This window comes from Ceratotherium simum, chromosome 24 (assembly GCF_057802395.1).
Source record: "Ceratotherium simum simum isolate JZ-2026a chromosome 24, ASM5780239v1, whole genome shotgun sequence".
Taxonomy (NCBI): Eukaryota; Metazoa; Chordata; class Mammalia; order Perissodactyla; family Rhinocerotidae; genus Ceratotherium; species Ceratotherium simum.
Window position 1 is genome coordinate 38,413,914 of NC_141923.1, and position 22,920 is coordinate 38,436,833.

The 22,920-nt window shown below is 39.1% G+C and overlaps 1 protein-coding gene across 10 annotated transcripts in view; it reads right to left on the reverse strand.

Annotated features, from left to right (window-relative positions):
• Positions 1-22,920, reverse strand: part of SYNE2 (spectrin repeat containing nuclear envelope protein 2) — a 267,254-nt gene that overhangs the window by 36,648 nt on the left and 207,686 nt on the right. For all 10 annotated transcript variants that reach the window (XM_087448388.1, XM_087448395.1, XM_087448393.1 and 7 more), the window contains 11 exons: positions 21,197-21,401; positions 19,677-19,856; positions 18,843-18,971; positions 17,376-17,530; positions 17,117-17,261; positions 16,071-16,165; positions 14,372-14,606; positions 11,141-11,335; positions 9,071-9,196; positions 3,338-3,493; positions 802-960 (listed from right to left, as the gene is read on the reverse strand). In XM_087448388.1, coding sequence (XP_087304514.1) covers positions 802-960; positions 3,338-3,493; positions 9,071-9,196; positions 11,141-11,335; positions 14,372-14,606; positions 16,071-16,165; positions 17,117-17,261; positions 17,376-17,530; positions 18,843-18,971; positions 19,677-19,856; positions 21,197-21,401 — 1,780 coding nt within the window. The remainder of the gene's footprint in view (positions 1-801; positions 961-3,337; positions 3,494-9,070; positions 9,197-11,140; positions 11,336-14,371; positions 14,607-16,070; positions 16,166-17,116; positions 17,262-17,375; positions 17,531-18,842; positions 18,972-19,676; positions 19,857-21,196; positions 21,402-22,920) is intronic.

Below are 22,920 nucleotides of genomic sequence, written 5' to 3' on the forward strand. Positions count from 1 at the left end.
TTTTTTTTTCACATTTTCACCATCGTTACTCATTAATTTGTCAAATGGTTTAGTGGAGTATGTGGGAGAGAGATGGGCAGGAGCTGTCCCCCAACCCCCAAAATTTTTTACAAAATAAAAAACTTCTCACACCTGTTGATGTAAACTCTTCAGCAGTAGCTAAAAAGTCAAATAGCGCCCACTCAGCTCATGTGGAATATATATAAGGCAGTAGTTACTTTCTTAATTTAATAGTCCTGGTTTCCGCTCACAGCTTTCTTCTAAGCCAACCTACCCGGGAGCTGAGGACAACTGACTATAACTAAATCAGCCTAATTGATCAGTAGGGTTTTTGCTGAGGTTTAACTGAGTGGCATTTTGGGTGACTGAAGCAAGAACGTTCTTTCTACCTTTTCCTATGGGAATTAGTGACCATTTCAGACTTATGAGCCCCATGGCTGTTGGCCTCTCCCCTTTGGCAAGGGGAACTCCTTAACAATAACCAGAGAAGCCATAACTACCTTGGGGTGTGAACTGATGCTTAAGGAGATGTGAGTCCCTTCTTTGGCCAGACCCTCTCACCGAGAAAGCAACTCCCCTCAGTACACAGCACCATGCCCACCCAGAACGGTCCCACACTTGCCATCTCTCTGGAATCCTCACTTAACAGCTCTTCTCTGAGAAGAAATAGAAAGTCCCTTCAGATTTCTAAAATGTTACTGGAAACATACCTATAATATTATACCGCTCTGAGCTGGGGAGTGAAAAGGGCAGAGAATACCGTGGTATCCTAAGTGCTCCCATCTGGGGACTCCTGCTCACCTTCTGTAACTTTTCAATCATCTCTTCAATACTAATATCTGCTGTCTGTAGAACTTTGTTTTCCATCTGCACCAGCCATGCACACAACTCTTTATTTTTTTCATTGAACACAATCCATGAATTGAGTCTGTCTTCAATCTCCTGTTTGCGTATAGCCACCTGGAAATGAAAATGCATTTGGCAGCTGAGTATAGGCAGGAAGGAAAGTGTTTCTCTTCCTTTCCTCCCATCAGAAGGACCATGAATTTCATTCATTTTAATCAGTGGCCCTCTAGATTTAAACCGCTATGTTTTTGCCTCTTAAACACCTAGGGTTTAACATCAATGGAAGTTTCTTAGTCCTTTGATAAACGCCATAAAAAGCATCAAAAAAAGATTGTACCTGAAGTGTAACTGACCAAAAGGATTCAGTTTTATCCAATACATATCTATTATTATCAGGTTATATTAAAGATTAGAAACAGGAAAGGTGAGATGCATGAATTAAGCATTACCCAAATTTCTTCTGTTCCTTATTCTTTCAATATACATTTATTGACTGCTTGCTACATGCTAATTTATAACTTTATGACCCAAATCCTTTCCCTTTTTAAAAAAGACCAACTCCTTATTCCTACTTAAGGCCAATGTCCTGCCTATTTAATTTAAAAACTATAATCTAGATCAGAATATAAATCTAACATTTGTAATGCAAATGGAACATAATTAAAGTCATTTAGATGTTTTAGTGGTATATTTCAAAAATGAGCAAAATAAAATAAAAAACAATGCACACCATACATTTAATCCACCTTCCCATCATACACTATGGCTTTGGATGGAAACCATGAAAATGGAACCAAATACTGGTCTGCAGTGAGCAGGCTGACCCCAAAATACCCAACGCTCTATTACACGTGAGCAACAGTTAAGCTGACATCAGCAAAGGGTCTTCCTCCATACAGAGTTCAAAAGTATTAGTTAAATAAATATAAATTTAAAGAATGCAAATCAGCCTTTTTTTTTTTTTTTTGTGAAGAGATCAGCCCTGTGCTAACATCTGTCAAACCTCCTCTTTTTTGCTAAGGAAGACTGGCCTGGGGCTAACATCCATGCCCATCTTCCTCCACTTTATATGGGAGGCCGCCACAGTATGGCCTGCCAAGCAGTGCCCTCGGTGTGCCCCCAGGATCCGAACCCGCGAAGCCCGGGCCGCCGCAGCGGAGTGCGAGCACTTAACCGCTTGCGTCACTGGCCGGCCCCATAAATCACCCTTTTTAAATGTACAAAAGTATTCCCAGGTCTTAATTGTCTTTAGAATCTTAGAGTTAAAAGGCGTAGCTAAAAGTTCTTTCAATAAAGTTTTAACACCCCACTTTACAGATGAAGAAACTGAGGTTGAACTCCCAGAGATTTTCCTGCTATGCACAAAAAACCCTCAGCTCTTTTCAGAATGAGGCAAAAATATCTGATGCTTGTACATCCACCCAGCCAAATGTGTTAAGAAGGCTCAAAAAACTATCCCTAAAAAAATAAGTTTTGTGTTTCCATTCCTCTGGGCATCTATTTATCCAGCTTTTAAAAATCCTGGCATTTTGCACAGCATCATTTTGATTGGTTTCATAATGGCAACAATTACATCTGGGCCCCAGACTGTGCTTCTTCCTTAACTTTCAGGACACTTTTCACATATTCTAAATATTTTCTTTTATGTAAAATTTGAAAAAAAATCTAAAACGATATTTAAAATTAGGGTACATTGTGAATATTAAATAAAGAAGAAAAACATTTTACTTTATTAAAATGCATTCAAAAGTGTGTGAATTTCAACTTTTAAATACATCTCTTCTTAATTCACAAAAATGAGATTAAAGAATTTATTTTTCTTAGAATTATGTGTTCTTAAAAACAAAACCCTATTTGAACCCTTTAATTCCATCCTGATCCTGTCACAAGCATATACTGTATAAAACCCTAATACAATCCAATTCTTTACAAGTAGAAGTGATCTGCTGAGATACTAAGTGTAGCAGCTGACCATTTCTTTTAGTTTTAAAAACCAGCTAATTGAAATAAACATTGGATTGTACGTGAAGGCAGATTCTTAGATGAAATGCCCCTCTGCTGGGCACTAGATACAACTCCTGCTGTTTGCTGGGCCCGGAGAAGAGTTACTGCAGGATACTAACTGCTCTAAGACCAGACGAGACGTCTCTGCTCAAGTCCTGATTCTAATATGCTGATTGGTACTTGTCATCAGTACAAGACAGAGGGCAGTGTGCACAGCTGTCCCAAATTGCAAATTTCTTCCCCCACTTAAGGTAATTTTTAAAGAAGCTCATTAAAAGTGTGCAAAGTTCCAGCACTGAGCGCTGGAGAAACAAAGAGTCAAATCTGTTAAACCATGTTGCTGCCTTCTACAGAGCAGCGTCTGGCCTGGGCTCCAAATGAAAAGGGCCTAGGGCTCAATGAAATTAAGCTCCTTTCTAGTCTGTTGGGCCTTCGGAGACATTTCAATAACCCCCAGGGCAGCCGTACCCGCAGTTAACTGACTTACCCTTAAGCAGAGGTCCTCCCATTGTCTGTGCAAATGCTCTATTTGCTCCTTTACAACCATCATGTCCTCCACAAGAATGTGCTGGGTTAGGTCGGTCTTCATAGTGGGAAGTTCTTTTAAGTTCTGAATCCAGTTAGCCAAAGACTTCTCTAGTTCCTGCATTTAAACACAAGAAGGAAAGGAAAAAAAAAACAAAAAACAAACCTTCAACTCAAGCTGCTGTTGTTTCCAAACCTGTAGGCTAATCCTTTGAGTGGACTCTGGGGGAGGGGAGGCCAGGGAAGGGGGCGGGACCTTTTGAATGAGAAACAGCCCGGGGCGAGCGTCTGCAGATGTGGTTGGCCAATTCTTCATCTATTTTCTCAAAGGAAACTCTTTTCTACCTTTGTTGTCATTTCTTCAGGTAGTTCAAACTCTTATATAATTAATTCTATTTTAAAGTCATGTAGGTCTTTACCTTTACTCGAAAGTATTTTTGGAGTCTAGCAACAATCTCTCCCTCCCTCCCTCTCTCTCTCTCTCTCTCTCTCTCTCTCACACACACACACACACACTTTTAATCCTGAAACTGTTACAGAAATGTTGTATAAAGTGTGATTTCCCATTTTTTGAACATCTAAGAAATGCATTGTTGCTACTGTGGCAATCATGTAACAACAGCTTCCTTCAAAGGGAATTATTTTGGTTAACTTTTGAAAAGAATGAGTATAATTGAAGAAAAAATAAATTGTTCCCCAATAGTTGGCAGATTGGTTAGCAGAAAATTTCCTCTGGTTCTGGAAATATTTATTTTTTAAAATGAAGTATCTGTCAAATTAAAACTTTTTGAATTCTAGTACTTAATCAAGAAAATTACTTTCACAACAGGGGAGGTAAAAGGAAACAGCCCACTCAAGAGTCCTCCAGATTTTTATTGTGTTTACAATTCTCCCTACTTTGGCACATTTTAAGGCTCTCCATGCATACCTGTCTATTGAAATCTTAAAGAGGAGACTATTTCATTTACATCAGAAGTAAGTCTGAGGGTGGCAATGATACAAATGTGTTAATTCTGATTGATTTTCAGAGTTCTAAAAGCTACACTTGGCATGATTTCATAATTTGCCAAGAATAATTTATGTTTGATAAAATGGTCCAGAGAATTCATTTTAAAGGTTGCGTGGAGATTAAGAACTGACACCTTTATCAGAAGAGAAATCATTACATTTTGGTTACCCAGTTTCAGCCTCACGGGTCCAGTAAAGTGAATGAAAGCAGACTCTGCGGTGGAACACTTTTACTAGCTATATAGTATAAAAGGGGCAACTCACAAGCGGAGGCTTTCTAACAGGGTTTCTCCGCTCAGAGGTGCTAGCTCAGATGCCCGCACAGCAGGGAGGCATGTTTAAGTTATCCACAGCCATATTTAAATCAATTTGGTTTGGATAGTTGGTTTCTTTCTACAATTTGAAAGGATAATTAATAGCTGTAGAACTTTTGAATATGGACATTTTATAATTCTATAAATTCAATAATAAATATTTGCCAAATCGTGTCCCCAAAAGAATGATCATCTTTCTCCACATACTTTTTGGTGTTGAGTTTTATATACTTTTGGGGCAAGCTGAATACATGTAATGATTTCTAGATTTTGTTTAAATTTGTATTTCTTAAATTACTAGCCTGAAATGCTACCTACTCCTTCACCCTGATGCTTCCACAGACATATTTAGTTAACTCCTGACACTTTCAGATCTCAGACACAGAGGGAATTCCTCAGAGGAGCCTTCTTTGAGTCACCAGACAAGGTTGGGACCCCTGTTTTATGCCCTTATAGCCCCATGTCCACTTTCCCTCTAACACTCACCATGCTGACAATTATTCACACACACATACGTCGGCATATAGGGGACTCCGGTTACCATGTGTCTCTCCATGCTGGCTGGGTCCACGCCAACACTGCTCACCAGTGCATCGCCCACTCAGCCCCTACCACCACGCCTGGTGGAGCGTAAGTCCTCAGGTATCAAAATGTATGGTTGAAAGGAAAACAATGTAGCAGTGTGTCTCAAGAGCTTTAAAATGTTCACAAAATATTAAGTGAAAAAAGCAAGGAATCAAACAAGATATAGAGTGAGGTCCACTGTGGAAGTTTATTACAGCTGACGCTCACTAATGGTATAAACATTTCAAAACCCATGCTTCTGCCTTAAATTAAAAGACTCCAGATTTGCTACCAACCTAATTGCAAAAGAGAACGTGTCAGTCAGCTAAATTTCCTTTTCTTAATTTAACCAGATAAACTGTCTGTATTGCAAAAACTACCCATAAAATTCCAATTGTCCATACAACACGTGATGTAAAACTTAAAGTTGACCACATAAAGCAGTGTGTCGCGCAGGCCTTGACTGGACTCTCTAATGTCTCTAAGCACGACAGCATTCAAGACTTTGCCTGTGAACTCAGTTACCTCTGGGATTGTCAAGTCCCAATTCTCTATACTACCATTTGGGTAAAAAAGGACCAAAAAATAAATGTGCATATATGTAAACATTGGCCTGTGTATGCATAGAGTATCTTTGGAAGAATACACAACAAATCTGTTACACTGATTGCTTCCATGGAGAGGAAGTGAACAGAGAAAATTTTTTCATGTATATCTTTTGCACCTTCTGAATTTTGAACCATGTGACTAATTACTGATTCAAAAATTACTTGTAAAAATCAAACTATCCTAGGACTCAATTGTTTGACAAGTTCTATGAACACTGATGTTCACTATACCAATTGTCATAATAGTGAAAAGTTAGTATATAAAATATATATAAAGAAATTACATATATATGTATATTACACACATTTTACACACAAACACACACACACAAACATGTAAAGCAATTTTTCCATACGTCAACTTGGCTGTAATGAGAATGTAATTTTCCAAGGAGGAAAGTAAAGGTCAGACTGGTCAAGTGGCTAGCATATCTCCCCAAGTGATTCAGGGATGATAAACGTTGTCCTAGACAGTCTTCAGATTACTGAGGATCTTTCTGGAATATGATCATAGGTTGAATGAACTCAATGCTCTTAGCCTCTCTCCCTGATTCTTTCCAATGAGAAATAGAATGCTGAGGCCATGGAAGTTGAAAGCATCCCACTGGAAATGGAGAAGTGTGATACTTGGGAAAAATCATGCCTCCGCATGGGTTTATGGTTCGCATTCTGCATGAGTGTCTAGACTTAATGGAAGTAAACTCTATGTATCAATTGAGAGAGTGACTCCAAATCCTCTTATTTGTTACTGAAGTCTAGATCTAAACCTAAAGAAGTAAAGATGATAAAAATTTTGAAAATTAGAGATAGATAAGAACTTAACCTAATAAAGGCATCTACTAACACATCACCAGCAAATATCATACTTAACGGTGAAATGTTGGAATCATTCTCTTTAAAATCAGGAATGAGGGCCGGCCCCATGGCTTAGCGGTTAAGTGCGCGAGCTCCGCTACTGGCGGCCCGGGTTCGGATCCTGGGTGCCTACCAATGCACCGCTTCTCCGGCCATGCTGAGGCCGCGTCCCACGTACAGCAACTAGAAGGATGTGCAACTATGACATACAATTATCTACTGGGGCTTTGGGAAAAAAAAAAAAGGAGGAGGATTGGCAATAGATGTTAGCTCAGAGCCGGTCTTCCTCAGCAAAAAGAGGAGGATTAGCATGGATGTTAGCTCAGGGCTGATCTTCCTCACAAAAAAAACAAAAAAACAAAAAAAATAAAATCAGGAATGACAAACAGGAGCCAGTTAGCAATGCTTTTACTCAGCATTGTTCTGGAGGTACTGACCAATGTACAAAGAACAGAAAAAAAGTATAAGTATTAAAAAGAAGAAACTAAAAAAAGTCATTATTCACAGATGGTGATTATCTACATACACACTTAAAAGAATAGATAGACAAATTATTGGAATTAACAAAAGAATTTAGCAAGATGATTGAATATAATATCAATATACAAAAAGTAGTCAAATTTCTAGGCACCAGAGATAAACAGCTAGAAAATATAATTAGAAAAAGGCAGTATTTTCAATGGCTTTGAAAAGAAGAAGAATACACCAAGAAATAAATCTAACAAAAGATATACAATACAACATAGAGAAAATTATAAAACATTATTGAACATGACTCAAATGAGAAATATGCCATATTCAGGAACAGGAATACTCAGTGTCAAAAAGATGTTAATTTTCCCAAATTACTCTATAAATTCAATACAATGCCATTAAAACTGTTATTAGGACTTTTCATAGTTGGACAAACTGCTTCTAAAAGTTGTGGAAGATCAAAGAACCAAGGACATCCATACTAACGTGGGAGAACAAGGTATGGGTACACATTCTACCTGAAATGAAGATTTGTTACAATAAAACACAGTACTCAAGATAATTTGATATAAAAGCTAAGATAACCAAATCAATGAAATAGAGAACCAAGAAACAAATCACGCATATATGGAAACTTGATATTTGACACTGGACTATTCAATAAATGGGCACCAGGACAATGCTCATCCATATGAATAAAATAAAAATTGGATCTTTACCTCAAAACATATGCAAAAATCAATTCTTCAATGGATAAAGTTGTAAATACAAAAAGCAAAATTTTACAACTTTCAGAAGGAAATGTAGGGGTGTATCTTTATGACTTTAGTATGGAGTAATGGTACCGTTTATATAAAGTTTAAAAGCAAAAGTAATACTTCTATATTTCATTGAGAGCTACATACACATGAGGTAAAACTATAAAGAAATGCGTAATACTGATAAAACATCAAATTGAGAGTTGTGGCTACCTCTGGGGAGGGAAAGTACACTGGAGATCATCCAGGCACGTGAACTGCATTTGTAATGTTTTATTTTTCAGTTGACTGGTGGTTTTACAGCAGTTTGTCATATTATTTGCTGTGTTAGAACTTTTGGCATGTTAGAAATTTTTACAATGAAGAAAAGAGACGCAGGGAGGAGGACACCAATTTCCAGCACAGCTTGAAGTATGAGGCTGCTCATTTCTTCCTAATTCTTTCAATTTGATCCCTGAAGTCACTGAACGAAGAAAAAAATTTTAAAAACCATTCCATTAGACTCTTGATGTCTTGTAAACATCAAACCTGCAGACAGGGAAAAGATGCAGGAGTTCCTGACCTGGGAATTCTGCCGCTCCAAATTCCTATCCATAAGTTTGCCTTGTTGTCTGCAAAGACCTAAAATCACCAGGAATTTTTGCTAGTGTAGTATCAACTAGGCAGAATATAGTTTGGAAGGTATTATAAAAATGTTATATTTGAGGAAAACCTCCAACCTATTGGCTTCTAAAAAATGAATTCTTTAGTTATACTTCACTCTCATTTCAAAGATAAAGTCATTTGATAAGAGAACAGCTTTCAATGTAATCTCAGGGGCCACATCTTATATGACAAAGAAACAGATACAAAGAGGACCTGAAGGAGAAAACCCCCAAATCCTAAGAAGAATTTCTGCAAAAGTCTTTCTCATCTTCACACATGGATCTCAAAAGGCATCAATTCTAATTGCTTTAGTGACCAGGATGTGATGTTAGAGAGAAGATAGGAAAAATGTTTTCCAACTGGACATGAAAACTTAATTTCACACCGAAACTGAAAGGCAAACAAAACACTTCAACTTCTCAGAAAACAGCTCAGTGATTATCTTGAACACGACTTCAGATTTCAATACCTTAATCAGCTCTTTTTCTTTATGGAGGTCCTCATGAAGTTCTGGAAGAGGATCTTTACTTTGTGCCTTTAAAACTTGCAGCCTGCTTTTCAACTTCTTGATTTTCTTTTCACACTGGTCCCAGGTCTATTTGAAAACAGTGTTAAAATTGGTAAGTACTTTGCTGTTTAAGGATGAATTGTAGAAATAAAATAACTAATTTAATCCAGGTAATCACTCTGTCAAATGTGTTTTTATAAATCACACAGAACCCAGCTCCTTGTCTTGAGCAGACTGTGGTCTAAAGGGCAGATGGGAGACCAGTGTGGTGCCACGCCTCTTTGTGGCTTTCCGTGTGGCTCATCTTAACCATTGGCTTGGCTTTTGCTCTGAAATATTTCTTCCTGCCTCCTCATATCCCTGATCTATCTAACTTACTTCCATTTTAATTTTGGAAAAGTTCATATTTAAAAGGCTACTACAAGGACTAATTTTTAGCATTTACGGTCTTGGGCCTACATTACCACAGCACTAAAGCAAAAGCGCTCACCCACTTTTCTTGTCTTCTTTTCTACTGTCAGCCTTCTGCTCTCTCTCTTCCCTTTTCTAGAAATAGCTTGCCTTTAGCGACCCTTTCACAATCAAGCTTCACTCTCCATTTCTCACCACTGCTCTGACTGCTGCCTTCTGCTTAAAGCATGTTATAGTTTGGAAGCATTTTCAACTTCATTATCTGAATATAATTATAATAACCTTAGGAAACAGAGAGAGCAAGTGTTATTATCACATTTAAAATGGGAAAACTGAGGCTCAGCAAAAAACCCCACTGGCCCAAGGATATGTGGTTAGAAGCAGCCTAGTCAAGAGTAGAGCTAAGGCTGCAGTTTCCCCTGCCAACGCCCTTCTTGCAAACTCTCTTCTCCTTAACCCTTACATTACTGAGCAAACAGTTGCCTGTGTTTTCAAGTTCAGGATGTTTACAATTGATTCATTAGGATAAATTTCTACTCCTGAGGTTACTAAAAATAGACAAACACAGAGTCAAGCATATTCTATTCCTCTACCTAAATATACTGGGGTTGGCCCATTTCTATGGTAACAGCTCACTTACGGAGAGGCCACTTGTCTAGCAACATCAACTCTCTAGAACACAACCAAGAAGAAGGCAAAGACAGAAACAAAACCATGAGTCCTTATCTCTTCCACGAAACTATTAAATTGCATTTACCATCATGCTTTGCAAACATGGCAGGTGCTCAACAAATGTTTGCTGGTTAACGAATTTCATGTAGTCTGTATACCAAATACAATTCAGATACTTTATTTACAGGAGATGTTCAGGCCCTAACTCAGCATATATTTATTCTTTATTCAGCAAGACATCTCTGACAAGCCTGGTTAGCTGGTTTTGGTATACACACAACAGATCTGAAAGGAGAGTGGGCTATAAGATATAGGTATGCTCAGAGAAACAAAGTAAAAATAGACAGTTTAACATTAACTAGAGAGAAAGAAAGACTATAAAAACCACATAAGAACTCAGAGAACATAGTAGTATAAGGCCTAGGTTCAAAGCAGCTCAGAGTCCGTGAGAACAAACTGGTGTATTTTGGCATAATAAAATGTTAATTATTTTCCTAACAATGACTCAAAATAAAATATTTTGGTTCTTAAAGGTATAATCATAAATTATCTGGGAAATTCATTTATATGGAAAAGCACATTCTCTGATGATAGCAGAAGGAGGAAGTATCACTGTGTTTATTTTCATATTCTATGCCCAAAGACAGACCATATGTAGAACACTAGGTCTGCATATTGAACTTCCATTGAACACAAATAAGTTTCCTGTTTCATAAAAGTAAATATAAACCTCAAGTATTTATATACTTAACACTGCACTTTTTCAATGCTCTATTATTATTTTACATTAAGTAACTGTCATGATTCATGGATTAATAGGACTCAAGGTCCCTTGGAAAACTCAAATTAATATGATTTTCTAAAATCATTTCCATCTTCACACAGTAAACAAAAATTCTATGTACTGCATTTGAGTATCATGAATGGAAAAATGGATGGTGAATTTACCTCTACAATGCTCTGGAACTGTTTAATCATCTCTCCTACTTGGAGCTTTGTGTCCTTCCAGTTGTCCTGAAGTTGACTGATTCTCTTGTCAATTGACTCCTTGGTTTCCAGGTTAGTTGTGTTCAGTAACTTTTCCCCAGCTTCCAAGGTTAGTGCATAGGTAGTCTGCCATCTCTGAAAATGAATTTCTCTATTCTAAAAGAAAAAAAAGTGATCTGCTTAAGCCTCTGATGTGATCAAAATGTGACTCTTTCTGTATGTTTGTGCATATTTCCTTCAGAGCTTTTCTTAAATGTTAAATTAGATATAAACTAGACAAATCTGGTTAGAATGTACATACACACACTCACATTCACATCAAAGGCTAATGTTTTACATCAAGTAGACAGCATACTACCAAATGATGTGTTCTTAAAATAATTTCCACGGGTTGGTAAGAGATAAGATTCTTAGTGTAATGATTAGAAGTATAGAGAAATGAAAAATATACTCCATAGAAGAGAAGCCTACAAGATAAATGGATCTAAGAATATTAAGAAAATGATTGGAGTATTAGACCTGAAACTAAGAGCAAATACCCATTAGCATCAGGGTACAAGAGTCAACTTACTCCTAACCCACAAGAGTTGAATGTGCACATTATGCTAAACAAATTTAAAAGAAGGAAAAAACAAACAAATAAGGTAAAATACAAAAATAAACACTTAAGCTTATTATGGGCACATAAATATATCAATATTACATATGTACAATATATACATTAATATGTACATCAATAAGGGATAGCTTTAAAAAATGCCATTTGATTATCATGTAGACTTTTCTTTAAAGGTGATTGAAACTAGCTATTTACAATACAAAAATGAAGTAAAAACTTCCAAAAGCATTGGTTTCAGGAGGAAAAAAATTAGTTTTTTTCTGTTCTAAATACGATTTCTTTCACTTTCAAATTTCTCAAGGGAGACATAATGTAGGTATTTTCCAAAATGTCAGCTGATAATAAAAAAAAAAATCAACAGAGCATTGATTTACAAAGGTATTTCTGAGAATACTTAACCCAAATGCAAAGGAGGAAAGCAGACAATACTCTCAGAAGCAGACACAAGTAAAAAAAACTGCCAACTCAATGAGTATAGTGCCACTCCACACTCTTCTTTCTAATATGCAGCACTGCTTGACACAGCCACTATGATAGATGGCTATTAGCCATTTCAAACAACTTATCAAAAGACCTGCTCCTCCTCCCATCTTCCCTGACTTGGTCAACAGCACACTATTAACCAAGATGCTCAACCCAAAAACCTAGAGTCATCTTGATTTAGATTTTTATTTACCTGCCACATCCAAACCATAAGCGAGTCCTGTAAACTCTACCCACAGACATATCCTTATTTGTCTTCACTGTGATCATCTTTGCCTTAACCATCATAACTGTCCAGGACTACTGAAATAGCCTAACTGGTAATGGCAGACTGTATTTTTCACAAAATGGCCACAGCAATACTACCAGTCCCAAATGCTCTTCCAGAACCTTGCCACTCCCCATCAAGTGGTGCTGCCTCTGTCCCTTCCTCTTGAACCCATGTGGGCGTGTATGATGGCCTTGACTAACAGAGAACGTTGGAAATGAGTGACTTCCAAGGCTAGGTCTAAAAAGGCAATACAGCTTCCCCCTGGATCTCTCTTTCTTGGGACATGCACCTTTGAAGCCATGAGCCATCATATAAGAAGTCTGGCTACTGTAAGCCTCCTCATGGACAGACCACAGGGAATGATGCCCAAGGAGCCCCAGCTGTTCCAGTTCCTAGCTGTCTGCGTCTTTCCAGCTTAAGTGCTAGACACGAGAGTGAGGGAACCTTCAGCTGAGTCCAGCCCCAGCCGCCACCTGACTGAAACTGCCTGAGAACCCTAAGCAAGAACCACCTAACTGAGCCCTGTCAAATTCCAGAACTTTGAGAGATAATATAAGATAATAATATGAGAGATGATAATAAGTGTTTGTTGTTATGCAGCAATGGGATTCCTGCTTCTCCTTTGGCTCCCCTACAATCCATCATCCTCAGGGCAGCCAGAGGATCTTGAAAAACACAAACCGTATCATGCTGCCCCTTCTTCCAACTGAAACTCTTCAAAGGCTTCCTACTACATGGAGAATGTAACCCAGCTACCACATCTCACCTACAAAATGCTCCTCCCCGACTGCGTCTCAAATGCATTTTCTATCACTGCTGCCTCACTGGCTGTACTCCAGTCACACTATTGGTTCTCACCTTGGGGACTTTGGGAAAGCTGCTCCCTCTGTCTGAAAGGCTCTTTCCCCAGATCTTTGCATGACTGGCGCCGTCTTGTCATTCAGGTTCCAGTTTAAACGTCACATTCCCAGAGATTACCCAATCTAAAGTAGGTACCCAGCCCCTCCATTACTGGCCTTGTTTTAATTATCTACATATGCCTTGTTGCAATCTGACATTGTCTTGTTTATTTATTATTTTGTCTGATTTCCCCCACTAATCAGACAAGTTAGTATTTTCTTGTCTGTTTATTAATTTGTCTGATGGCCCTCACGAGAGCAGAGGTCTTCTCTCAGTCCACACCACATGCCCAGCACTCAGAACAGTGACTGGAACAGAGCAGGTACTCAACTATAATACTTGATGACTAGAAAAACGAATGAGGAAAGCACAGGATTTCAGAAGGGTGGTGTTTTGTTTAGCTGCACCTCTAAAGTGAAGAGTGGTTCTACAGCTCAATGGAACATGCCTGGGAATTGCCAACTAATTACTCTAGTCCTATGCTCATCAAGCAACTCTCTGATTAAGAACTTTGTTGCCTAAATGAATTCGCCCTTCAAGAGTAAGCAGGAGTCCCACTGTAAATTACTACCCTCGTAGTCATTTCTATATTAGTCAGTGCCTAATCAGCTATGGTGGTGTAAGTCTGTCACCCCAAATCTCCCCCAAACTTCCCCACCGATGTCTAGTCCATCCCTACCCCCACAGCCCAAGAGAACCTCACTATTTCCTGATGAGTGGATAATATTGGGTTTCTGACCCCTCAAGTCTAGGGACAAGGCTGGATAGGGTCATGGGGACCCTTACCCAGCTGGCCTCCCCATTTCAGAGAGCATACTTGAACCATGACGTCACAGAAAATATAAAACCTGAGGTGAATGAACATCTTCCAAAGAATGACCACCCTGTAGTTCTCACGCTGCCACTGTGCATGCACTACCTTCAGCTCATGGATCAGGCTCCTAGTTTGGGAGAGGCTGTAGCAATCCTGGCTCTTCACTGCAGACAGCAGGTGGCTGGTATCGGTGAGGAAGCGGAGCACGTGCTCCTCGGAGGTCATGAAGTGCCGCCACTGCTTCACCAGCCCATCGATGTCGCTCTTCCTCTGCCGAATGCCCTGGGCAGCACTCTGCCACTGATCTTTCAGCCTCGTGAATTTCGAAACAAATTCCAGTCTTGGGAAAAATAGAGGGTTAGAGAATTCTGACATCAACATGTAGAAAAAATAACCATAAATGCCTAATAGGAACTCAGATTTGCTATTTATATGCACAATTTACATGGAAAAAACCCTTAATATCTGAGCACCATTCAACTTAAATATGATGGGGAACTTAGGGCTGGGGCCGTGTGTGTTGGTGAAGGGCATTTAGCAGAAGATACTTGAACATGACCTGGTATTTTGCCAGCACAGATGACAACCATTCCCTTAAACAAATTGAAGCTGTTTTAACATACATTATGCCAAATGCTGTAGGGAGAACTAAAGAGTGGATCAATGGGAAACGAATGAACAGGTAGATACCATGTAATGTTATTTATTACTGGGTGGTGGTACTTTATGTAATTTCAGCAATAAAGAACATGCTTTCTGCAACTACTCAACTAGTTCTTTTCCAGATCAGTGACACCCTTCACATGATCAATAAGGCCTTTTATTTACTATGGGAAAAGTCATGCTTTGCTATACTGATCAAATCAAAACTAGTTTATCATCTTGGAATTGGCTTGAGTTTCCTACTTCGGAGCCAGGAAGAGATGGGTGTTATATTTCTTAGTTACGGTGCAAGAAGATTCAGCGGCATGTGGGTGGTGATGGGGAGGAAAGATAATACCCGTCAGGACATTTAGAGGAGTATTTAAGAGGCCAGGCCACCTCCAGACTCTGCCTGCATGTGGACCAGCTGTGCGGGCAGGTTCAGTTATTGTCACCAGGCTGGGCTCAGGGGCTCTGCTCAGCCCGACTGGCACTGCCCAGGGGGCCCAACCCCATGTACAGCATAGAAAGAAATCCCTTCTTTCACAACTGTGACAGAGCTATCTGCTGGGAACAGCAGCACTTTAAAATTTATTTATTTTTTTTTTTAAAGATTTTATTTATTTATTTTTTTCCCCCCAAAGCCCCAGTAGATAGCTGTATGTCATAGCTGCACATCCTTCCAGTTGCTGTATGTGGGACGCAGCCCCAGCATAGCCGGAGAAGTGGTGCGCGCCCGGGGTCCGAACCCGGGCCGCCAGCAGCGGAGCGCATGCACTTAACCGCTAAGCCACGGGGCCGGGCCTAAAATTTATTTTTTAAATAGCAAAACATCATGAGGCTGAAGGTAGACAGGAAAACACACTACAGAAGAATCCTTTGGGGTAAACTGTATTTGGCGGTATTTGCAAAGTGTCTGGTCTGCTAACACCACCCACCTATCATAGGGAACAGTGCCACTGATGTTTTTATGGTCACATAGCAAGATTCCATCCTAATATACAGTCAAAAGACTGGCCCCTAATATACAGGCCAAAGACATGTCAGGCAACTGACATGGCCACAGGGTACTGACATGGTCAAGATTCACATGGTGGAAGGCTTGTTCCGACTGCACTACCTTCCACACACCCACAACCATCTCAAGCCCCAGACAGCTTACCTCTTCTCGATTTCTGTTGTGTCCAGGAGTTGTAAGGACTGGGTGACGTAGGAATCAGCAATTGTCTGGTTTATAGAAACTTCAGCTTCTAACATCTGTATATGAGTTAAAATATAAAATAGCACAAGTAGAATTCATTTTATGATTCTGGAACTTATATTTCCTATTAAAATTGAAGCTCACAGAGGATAAGTGAGATGATTAATTTTCAAATTATTTGAGCCCAATTGCAAAAAAATGTCCAACCATCACATCAACATCACCTATGAATATAATCCTAGAAGCAAATAGGTCTAATAATAACTACATCTAATGTCCATTTATTGGCCGTTTACTATTTGCTAGGCACTGTGTAAAACATACATTGTCTCACTTATTCCTCAACCTTAGGACTTGAGTAATATTATTAGATCCATTTGAGAGGAGGAAACGAAGGGGTAAGGAAGTCCAGTAACTTATTCAAGGTCACTTAGCTTTTTGACTGGACAGATTTCATTTTCACTGGATGATCTTACTGCAACAACACAGACTTAAATCTGTTACACTGAAAAGTTACAATAAATTAATCATGAACACTTTTGAAATGCAGGATCTGGCTATAACCACCAGGAGGATTTTCAAATAAGCATCAGCACAAACCTGGGGAAACTCCTCTGTGAAATTACTAATGCTACAATTATAATTACAACAAGTGCTTCAATATTTTAGAGAATTATTCGGTGAAAATGCAAAGATGAATTGAAGTACTTTAAATTGGTCGTATAATGTTTGCATCCTGTGAAAGCAAAGTTGTGCTAGACGCTTCCACCTACTGCAGAAAATCTAGCAGTTCTGTCATTAATAAAATAGAACAGTAAAACGAAATGTTCAAATTTATGAAATGTGTGAGAACTTTACAAATGATCAACTGACAACTGAATTTGCTTAAAGACACACATTCTGGGTCTAGGGATTGAAAGGTACTCTCTATATTTTATTTAAATCTATCGCTCCCTGACGCCTGCCCCAGGGTGAGGGGTGCTAGGCGGCAGAGAGCACAGGTTTACCTCATATGTTTTCTGCTGGTCCAGGAGAGCTGGAAGGCTGTCAGCAATATTTGCCTTGAGCGTCTCTTCTATCTTCTCCAAAAGTTGGACCCACTTTTCACAGCAATAAAGAAACTTTTCATTCAATCCAGTTCCCTGAAGCTCACTACAAATGTTTAAAAACAAACAAAACAGAGCCATGTAACAATGACATTACTGAGCTCAAGCCATTAACTTTACCCTAATTGAAACCAGATGGTGAGAGACGGGCTCCTCTGACCTGCAGCGTTCCAGTGCTTTCGCCGTAGTCCGAGTCCATTGCCGGTTCATGTTTTGTAATGTCTTTACAGCGACGTCACTGAGCGGGAGCCTGAGGCTTACTTCATTCAAGTGTTCTATGTCAGGTGACTGGGCTGTCAGTGTCAGCACGTGATTCTAGGAAAAAAAAATTAAATTCCTGATTTTTGGATGCCAATAAGATATCCAGGTGATGAAAAGGCCTCAGAAATCTTGTAGACCATCCTTATGTCAAAGATAAGGGAAAACTGGGGCCTAAATAGGTAAATGACTTGCCCACAGTCAAATAGCTAGCTGGTGTTAGAATTGGACCTGAACCCAGACCTCTCAATCCTGTGGCTTTTCTAGAGCAACAAGCTGCACATATGGTCAGAACCTAAACAGCCCAAGAAATAGAGAGTGATCTCAGATTTTGCCTTTGAGGAATACTGAAATGAGCTTTCTATTTTAAAAGACCCATTCTGGACCTTCAAGTCCCATTTGGCCTGCCAACAACTTGACCTTCAATAGATCATGCAGTTTACCTAAAAATCAAATGAAAATTTAATCCTTAAAATAACCCTAGCAAAGCATGATACTTCAACACCCATATTGTGGCAGAATGTGAAATCACAAGAAAGCAAACTCATCAAAATTTTATTTTAAGATGATATTCCAGGCACAGCCTCTAGATCAACAATATGTTAAGCAAACATCCTTCACAATACCCATGTTATCACTATAGAACTCTGCCGTGATACTCTGGGTCAGGGTCAGCAAACTTTCTGTGAAGGGTTGGGTCATAAACATTTTAGACTTTTATGGGCTATATGATCTCTGTTGCATGGGCTATATGATCCCTGTTGCAACTACTGAACTCTGCCCTTGTAGCAAGAAAACTCCCATAAGCAACGTGTCAACAGGAGGGATGACTGTGTGCCAACAACACTTTATTTACAAAAACAAGTGGTGGATTGGATTCGGACAGTGTGCCATAGTTTGCTGACTCCTGATCTAGGTTATGAATATTGGTCCTTAGGAGTCTGTAAGATCCAGAATCCTTTAACTCTTCCATTCATCTATGTTAACTATACTAAACTCACTAACGTAAGAAAGAAGGAAAAAATATATAATTAATTTAATAGGATATTTTACTTTCGATGTTTGACTAACTAGAAAAATTCAATTAATCACAACAGCCTAGATTCCTAGATTATTCTAGTTCACTGAAGCTAATTAGCAAAGACATCAAAATTTAAAAATCTAGTAAAATTACTGTGGCATATTACTAAAATAGATCCCTACGTTGTCATACTTTTCCAGACCTTAGGGAAAATAGGGCAAGAATGAACAGCGTATAAATGACTGTGCTCAAGAGTTAAGATACAGATTTTCTAACGCGACAGTAATTAGCTTATTTTTTATCCTATGGTAAGTCTAAGCCCTTAGGAACGACAAATATTGGCAATACCAGGAATAAGTCATGATTTTCTTCTTTTTCTTGCTGATACAGTTTATCCAAATTTTCTTCTTCATGCATAATAAGACGTTTTAAAGATTCCAACTGGTCCCCCAAATCTTTGAACTGTGATAGAACCACCTAGAATGAGAGACACTTCCATTAGAAACAATTTTCATGTGCATATATAACAGAATTCAGCACAGCCTTGGGAGCTGATAAAAGTTCAAGTTGTTTTCAACCCCTAGCAGCTCATTATTATCTTGAATATTCAGAAGACTCCTGATTTTCACTTTGTGCCTCTGGCAAAGATTGAGCCTTCAAGAAATCACCTGCTTCAGAGGGCATGCAGAGAGGGTCAGTGAGTACTCTGCTCCCTCAGTCCTGCTGGTTAAACATTTTTTTCCTGCTGGTATTGAGATGTGACATATGGCCTTCTATGTAGCTTTTTGACAGCTCATGCACCAAAGGCTTTTCAAAAAGTGAATAAAGAATACAAGAAATGGCCATGCTTTAAGCAGCTACTTCTGTGACTTAATTACCCTACTTGGAGATGCAAATAACTGTGAAATCTGAACAGCGGAGGAAATCTAACACCTCTTTAACATGATCAGCGAAGAAGACATGTTTGCTCAGATCTGCCCATTGCCCATGGGATTGAAGAATCACATGGCTGAAGAATCATGTCAAATGGCAGGCAGATATGTTTGGGGCAGCTTTATTTTGCAGCTACCCCTAAGGAGCAGTCCACAAAGCACTAATAACTCTTAGTTCATAGGATACAAGGAATTGAGGATAGTGTGCAAATGGCCCAGACTACAATTTAAATGGAAAAATAAGATGAACCTCAAATTCATTTGCTTTCACAAGCAGCATCTTTTCCAGGTAAGAAGCCCTCTGGAGGGAGTGCAGCTGACCAGAGAGGAGCACGCTGGTATTGGACTCTGTGGGCCGTGGGAGTCGATCCAGGAGAGTAGAATTTTGGAGAAAGGCTTCTTTTGTCTTCTGCACATCATGCTGCAGCTCCTGGAGAAGAAAAAGTGATCACAAAACATCTCCTTCTCCTTTCACAACACAAATCCCCACCCCTTGCCACTCCATCAACATCTAGGAGAATTTCTGCCCTGAAATTGTGGGCATGTTTTTTTGTTATGGTTTATTTTAAAGAGCAAAAAAAGATAAGCATTGTTTATATGATGCACAACTGTAGTGCTGTTTTGAAATTTGTCAGTTCAGAGCTAACACTGACCACTGATCAATAGATTTGGGGCTTCTTTTTTTTTTTTTTTTTTTAAAGATTTTATTTATTTTATTTTTTCCCCCCAAAGCCCCAGTGGATAGTTGTGTGTCGTAGCTGCACATCCTTCTAGTTGCTGCATGTGGGACTCGGCCTCAGGATGAATGGAGAAGTGGTGCCTCGATGCGCACCCGGGATCCGAACCCGGGCCGCCAGCATCGCAGCGCGCGCACTTAACCACCAAGCCACAGGGCCGGCCCTAGATTTGGGGCTTCTAGTTTTCAGAAACTGAAGACCACTTGGGTAGAGGCCTGTGTTTTATATTTCTAATCATGGAACACTTTGCGGATCTGCCTTAATGCCATTTTAAGAATCAACACAGCCCTGTTCTCTGCCTGAGACTTTCTGACATAAATGGATTGATTTGCAAAGAATGTAGAATCTCCTTAATTGAGCTGATTTTAGGGCCACTCTGGAAATAGTGTGTGTGTAAAATTTGTTTTTTGTTTTTTTTTAAACAACAGATCAGGTAGAAGTTGATCAGAAATATAGATCACATCTGTTGGCTTCTTGTCTCTCTAAATTGGTTAATACTTTTCGATTTGACCCACAGTCTCAGAAGATACAAAATGCATCTGGTCACCCAATTTAAAACTAGAATATATTCACTTTCTGGGCATTTATTAACATAATAGGATAAATCCACAGAGGAAATTATACAACTCTTAAATATAGTAGTCTAAAAATCATTATACCCACATGATTATTTCTAAAGCAAGAGATTCAACATTTACTATTCTTAGATATCACAATGAGTTAAGATACTTTTGCTTTCATTTGAGACTTTATGAGGCTTTTGCTTTAGAGATTCACCTGCTGGAGTGAAAGGGGAGACTTGGAAAAGGTGGTGTCAGGTGCCCCTGACCCAGCTACCTGCTCCCTAGACCTCCTCTCTGAGCTGTGACCTGTCCCTCCCAATCCCACACTTCCCACCCTTGCCCATGTCCTACACAGCCTGGTCACCTGCTCTGATCCTTTCTCTGTCCCTGTGGTCTGTCTAGTCCCTGAGTCATGGCCCTGTCTGTTGGGCTGTCGTGGCCTTGGTTTTCCCAATGGACTTTGCACTCACCTTTATGTCCTGCAGGGCGGGGGTCAGGATCTCTGCCAGGTTGTTTCCAGACATGTTGATGTTTGTGAGCTGTCGGTACTTTGCTTCCTGCTGCTCCAGCCTTGCTGCAGCGTCAGCATGAGCGCTGTTATAGGCCTTCCAGAGCTGTAGCAGACTCTGGGCCTTCTGCAGCTGGTCGGCAATGTCTTGATTTACCTGGGTCCACCTGTCAGGGCAACATGAACAACAGGACCCTCATTCCATCCTTTCTCTTGCAGCAAAAACACAATGCACACCCTCTACTGGCAAGTTAATAGCAGATGGATTGTTAAGAAGACACTGTTAAATGCCTTTTCTATTCATGGCATCACCATTGCATAAACAGAAGTCCAAATTAGGATATTTAATTGACTTTATAATTCTCAACAAAAACTGCAAAATTTGTGATTGGCATGAAATATCTATTGTATTATGAATGTCTCTTAGGCAAAGGTGGAGGAAGTACTGAACTGTATTCCTGATGAAACTTTCTCCACATGGGAGGGGCTCTATTTTATGGAGGGGTCTTTAAATAGGCCTACATAAATTGTGTTTATGTCAAATTTATTTTCCAATTACAAAAGCAACATGTCCTTTATATAAAAGTGGAAATAAAGGAAATTGTTTTTATTCCATATATAGACTGTAGTATCTTGCCTTTCTTTCCCATTTAACTTTTTACAAAATGTTTTCCCCATATTATTAATAAAAAAATAAGTAAGTCTAATTTTAAAGGGCTGTACATAATGATCTGCAAATGGTCTGCTTTTGGTTTAGTTAAATTACCAAATTCCTGTTTAGTATGGATATTGAAGTATTTTTTCAATTTTTGCTTTCCTATATAACGCTCAGATACAGCTTGGTTCACAAGTTTTTTTTCTATATTTCAAGATATTAGTCTTAGACTGGATTTCTGAGAAAATTATTGGGCCAAGGAATATAAATATGTAAACATTTTTAAGATTATGGGTATATATGGTCAAATTGCTTTCTGAAACCATTATAATATTTACATTCTCACCTGAAGCACATGAGAATGCTTGTCTCACAGCATCCTCAACCTGGCTAAATGGGTGAAAAATGGCACAATTGCTTTACTTTTATGTATTTCAAAAATCTTATCAGAATAATCTTTTTTTACAAGATTTTTCCCAATTATAAACACAACACATGTTCTTTGTAAAATAAAAAGAAAACAAAACCCACAAAACATGTATATTTATATCTATCCCTATATCTAGATTACCTACCTACCTAACTACCTATCTAAAAGAGAAAGTAAAATAATGACCCAACATCTCATTAATCTAGCGATAACGACTATTAGCATTTTAGTCTTTTTCAACATGCTTTGCAATATATTCTTGTGCGAACATCTGAACACATATGTGCAGTGGTGACAGCTGAATCCCTTTAATAGCAAACTACAGCACCATACGTTTTGAGGGTGGCCCCGATACCATATGTGGAGTCAGATATATTTCTCTGTTCCTCCTTACCCTCCCACCTTCCCCTCTTCCAATAAGGACGGGATCAAGACCTGAAGACACCGCTGCAGGGTATACAAATTTGGTGTCCCTTGTTAAACACTTGTTCAAAGTTGATTTGCAGGAGAACCTGAATCTGCACGGAGGAAGGGTGGAGCTGGACACTGAGGGTAGCTTAACCTCTTCATTACTGTCTGGAGCAAATCAGCTTTAGGCCAA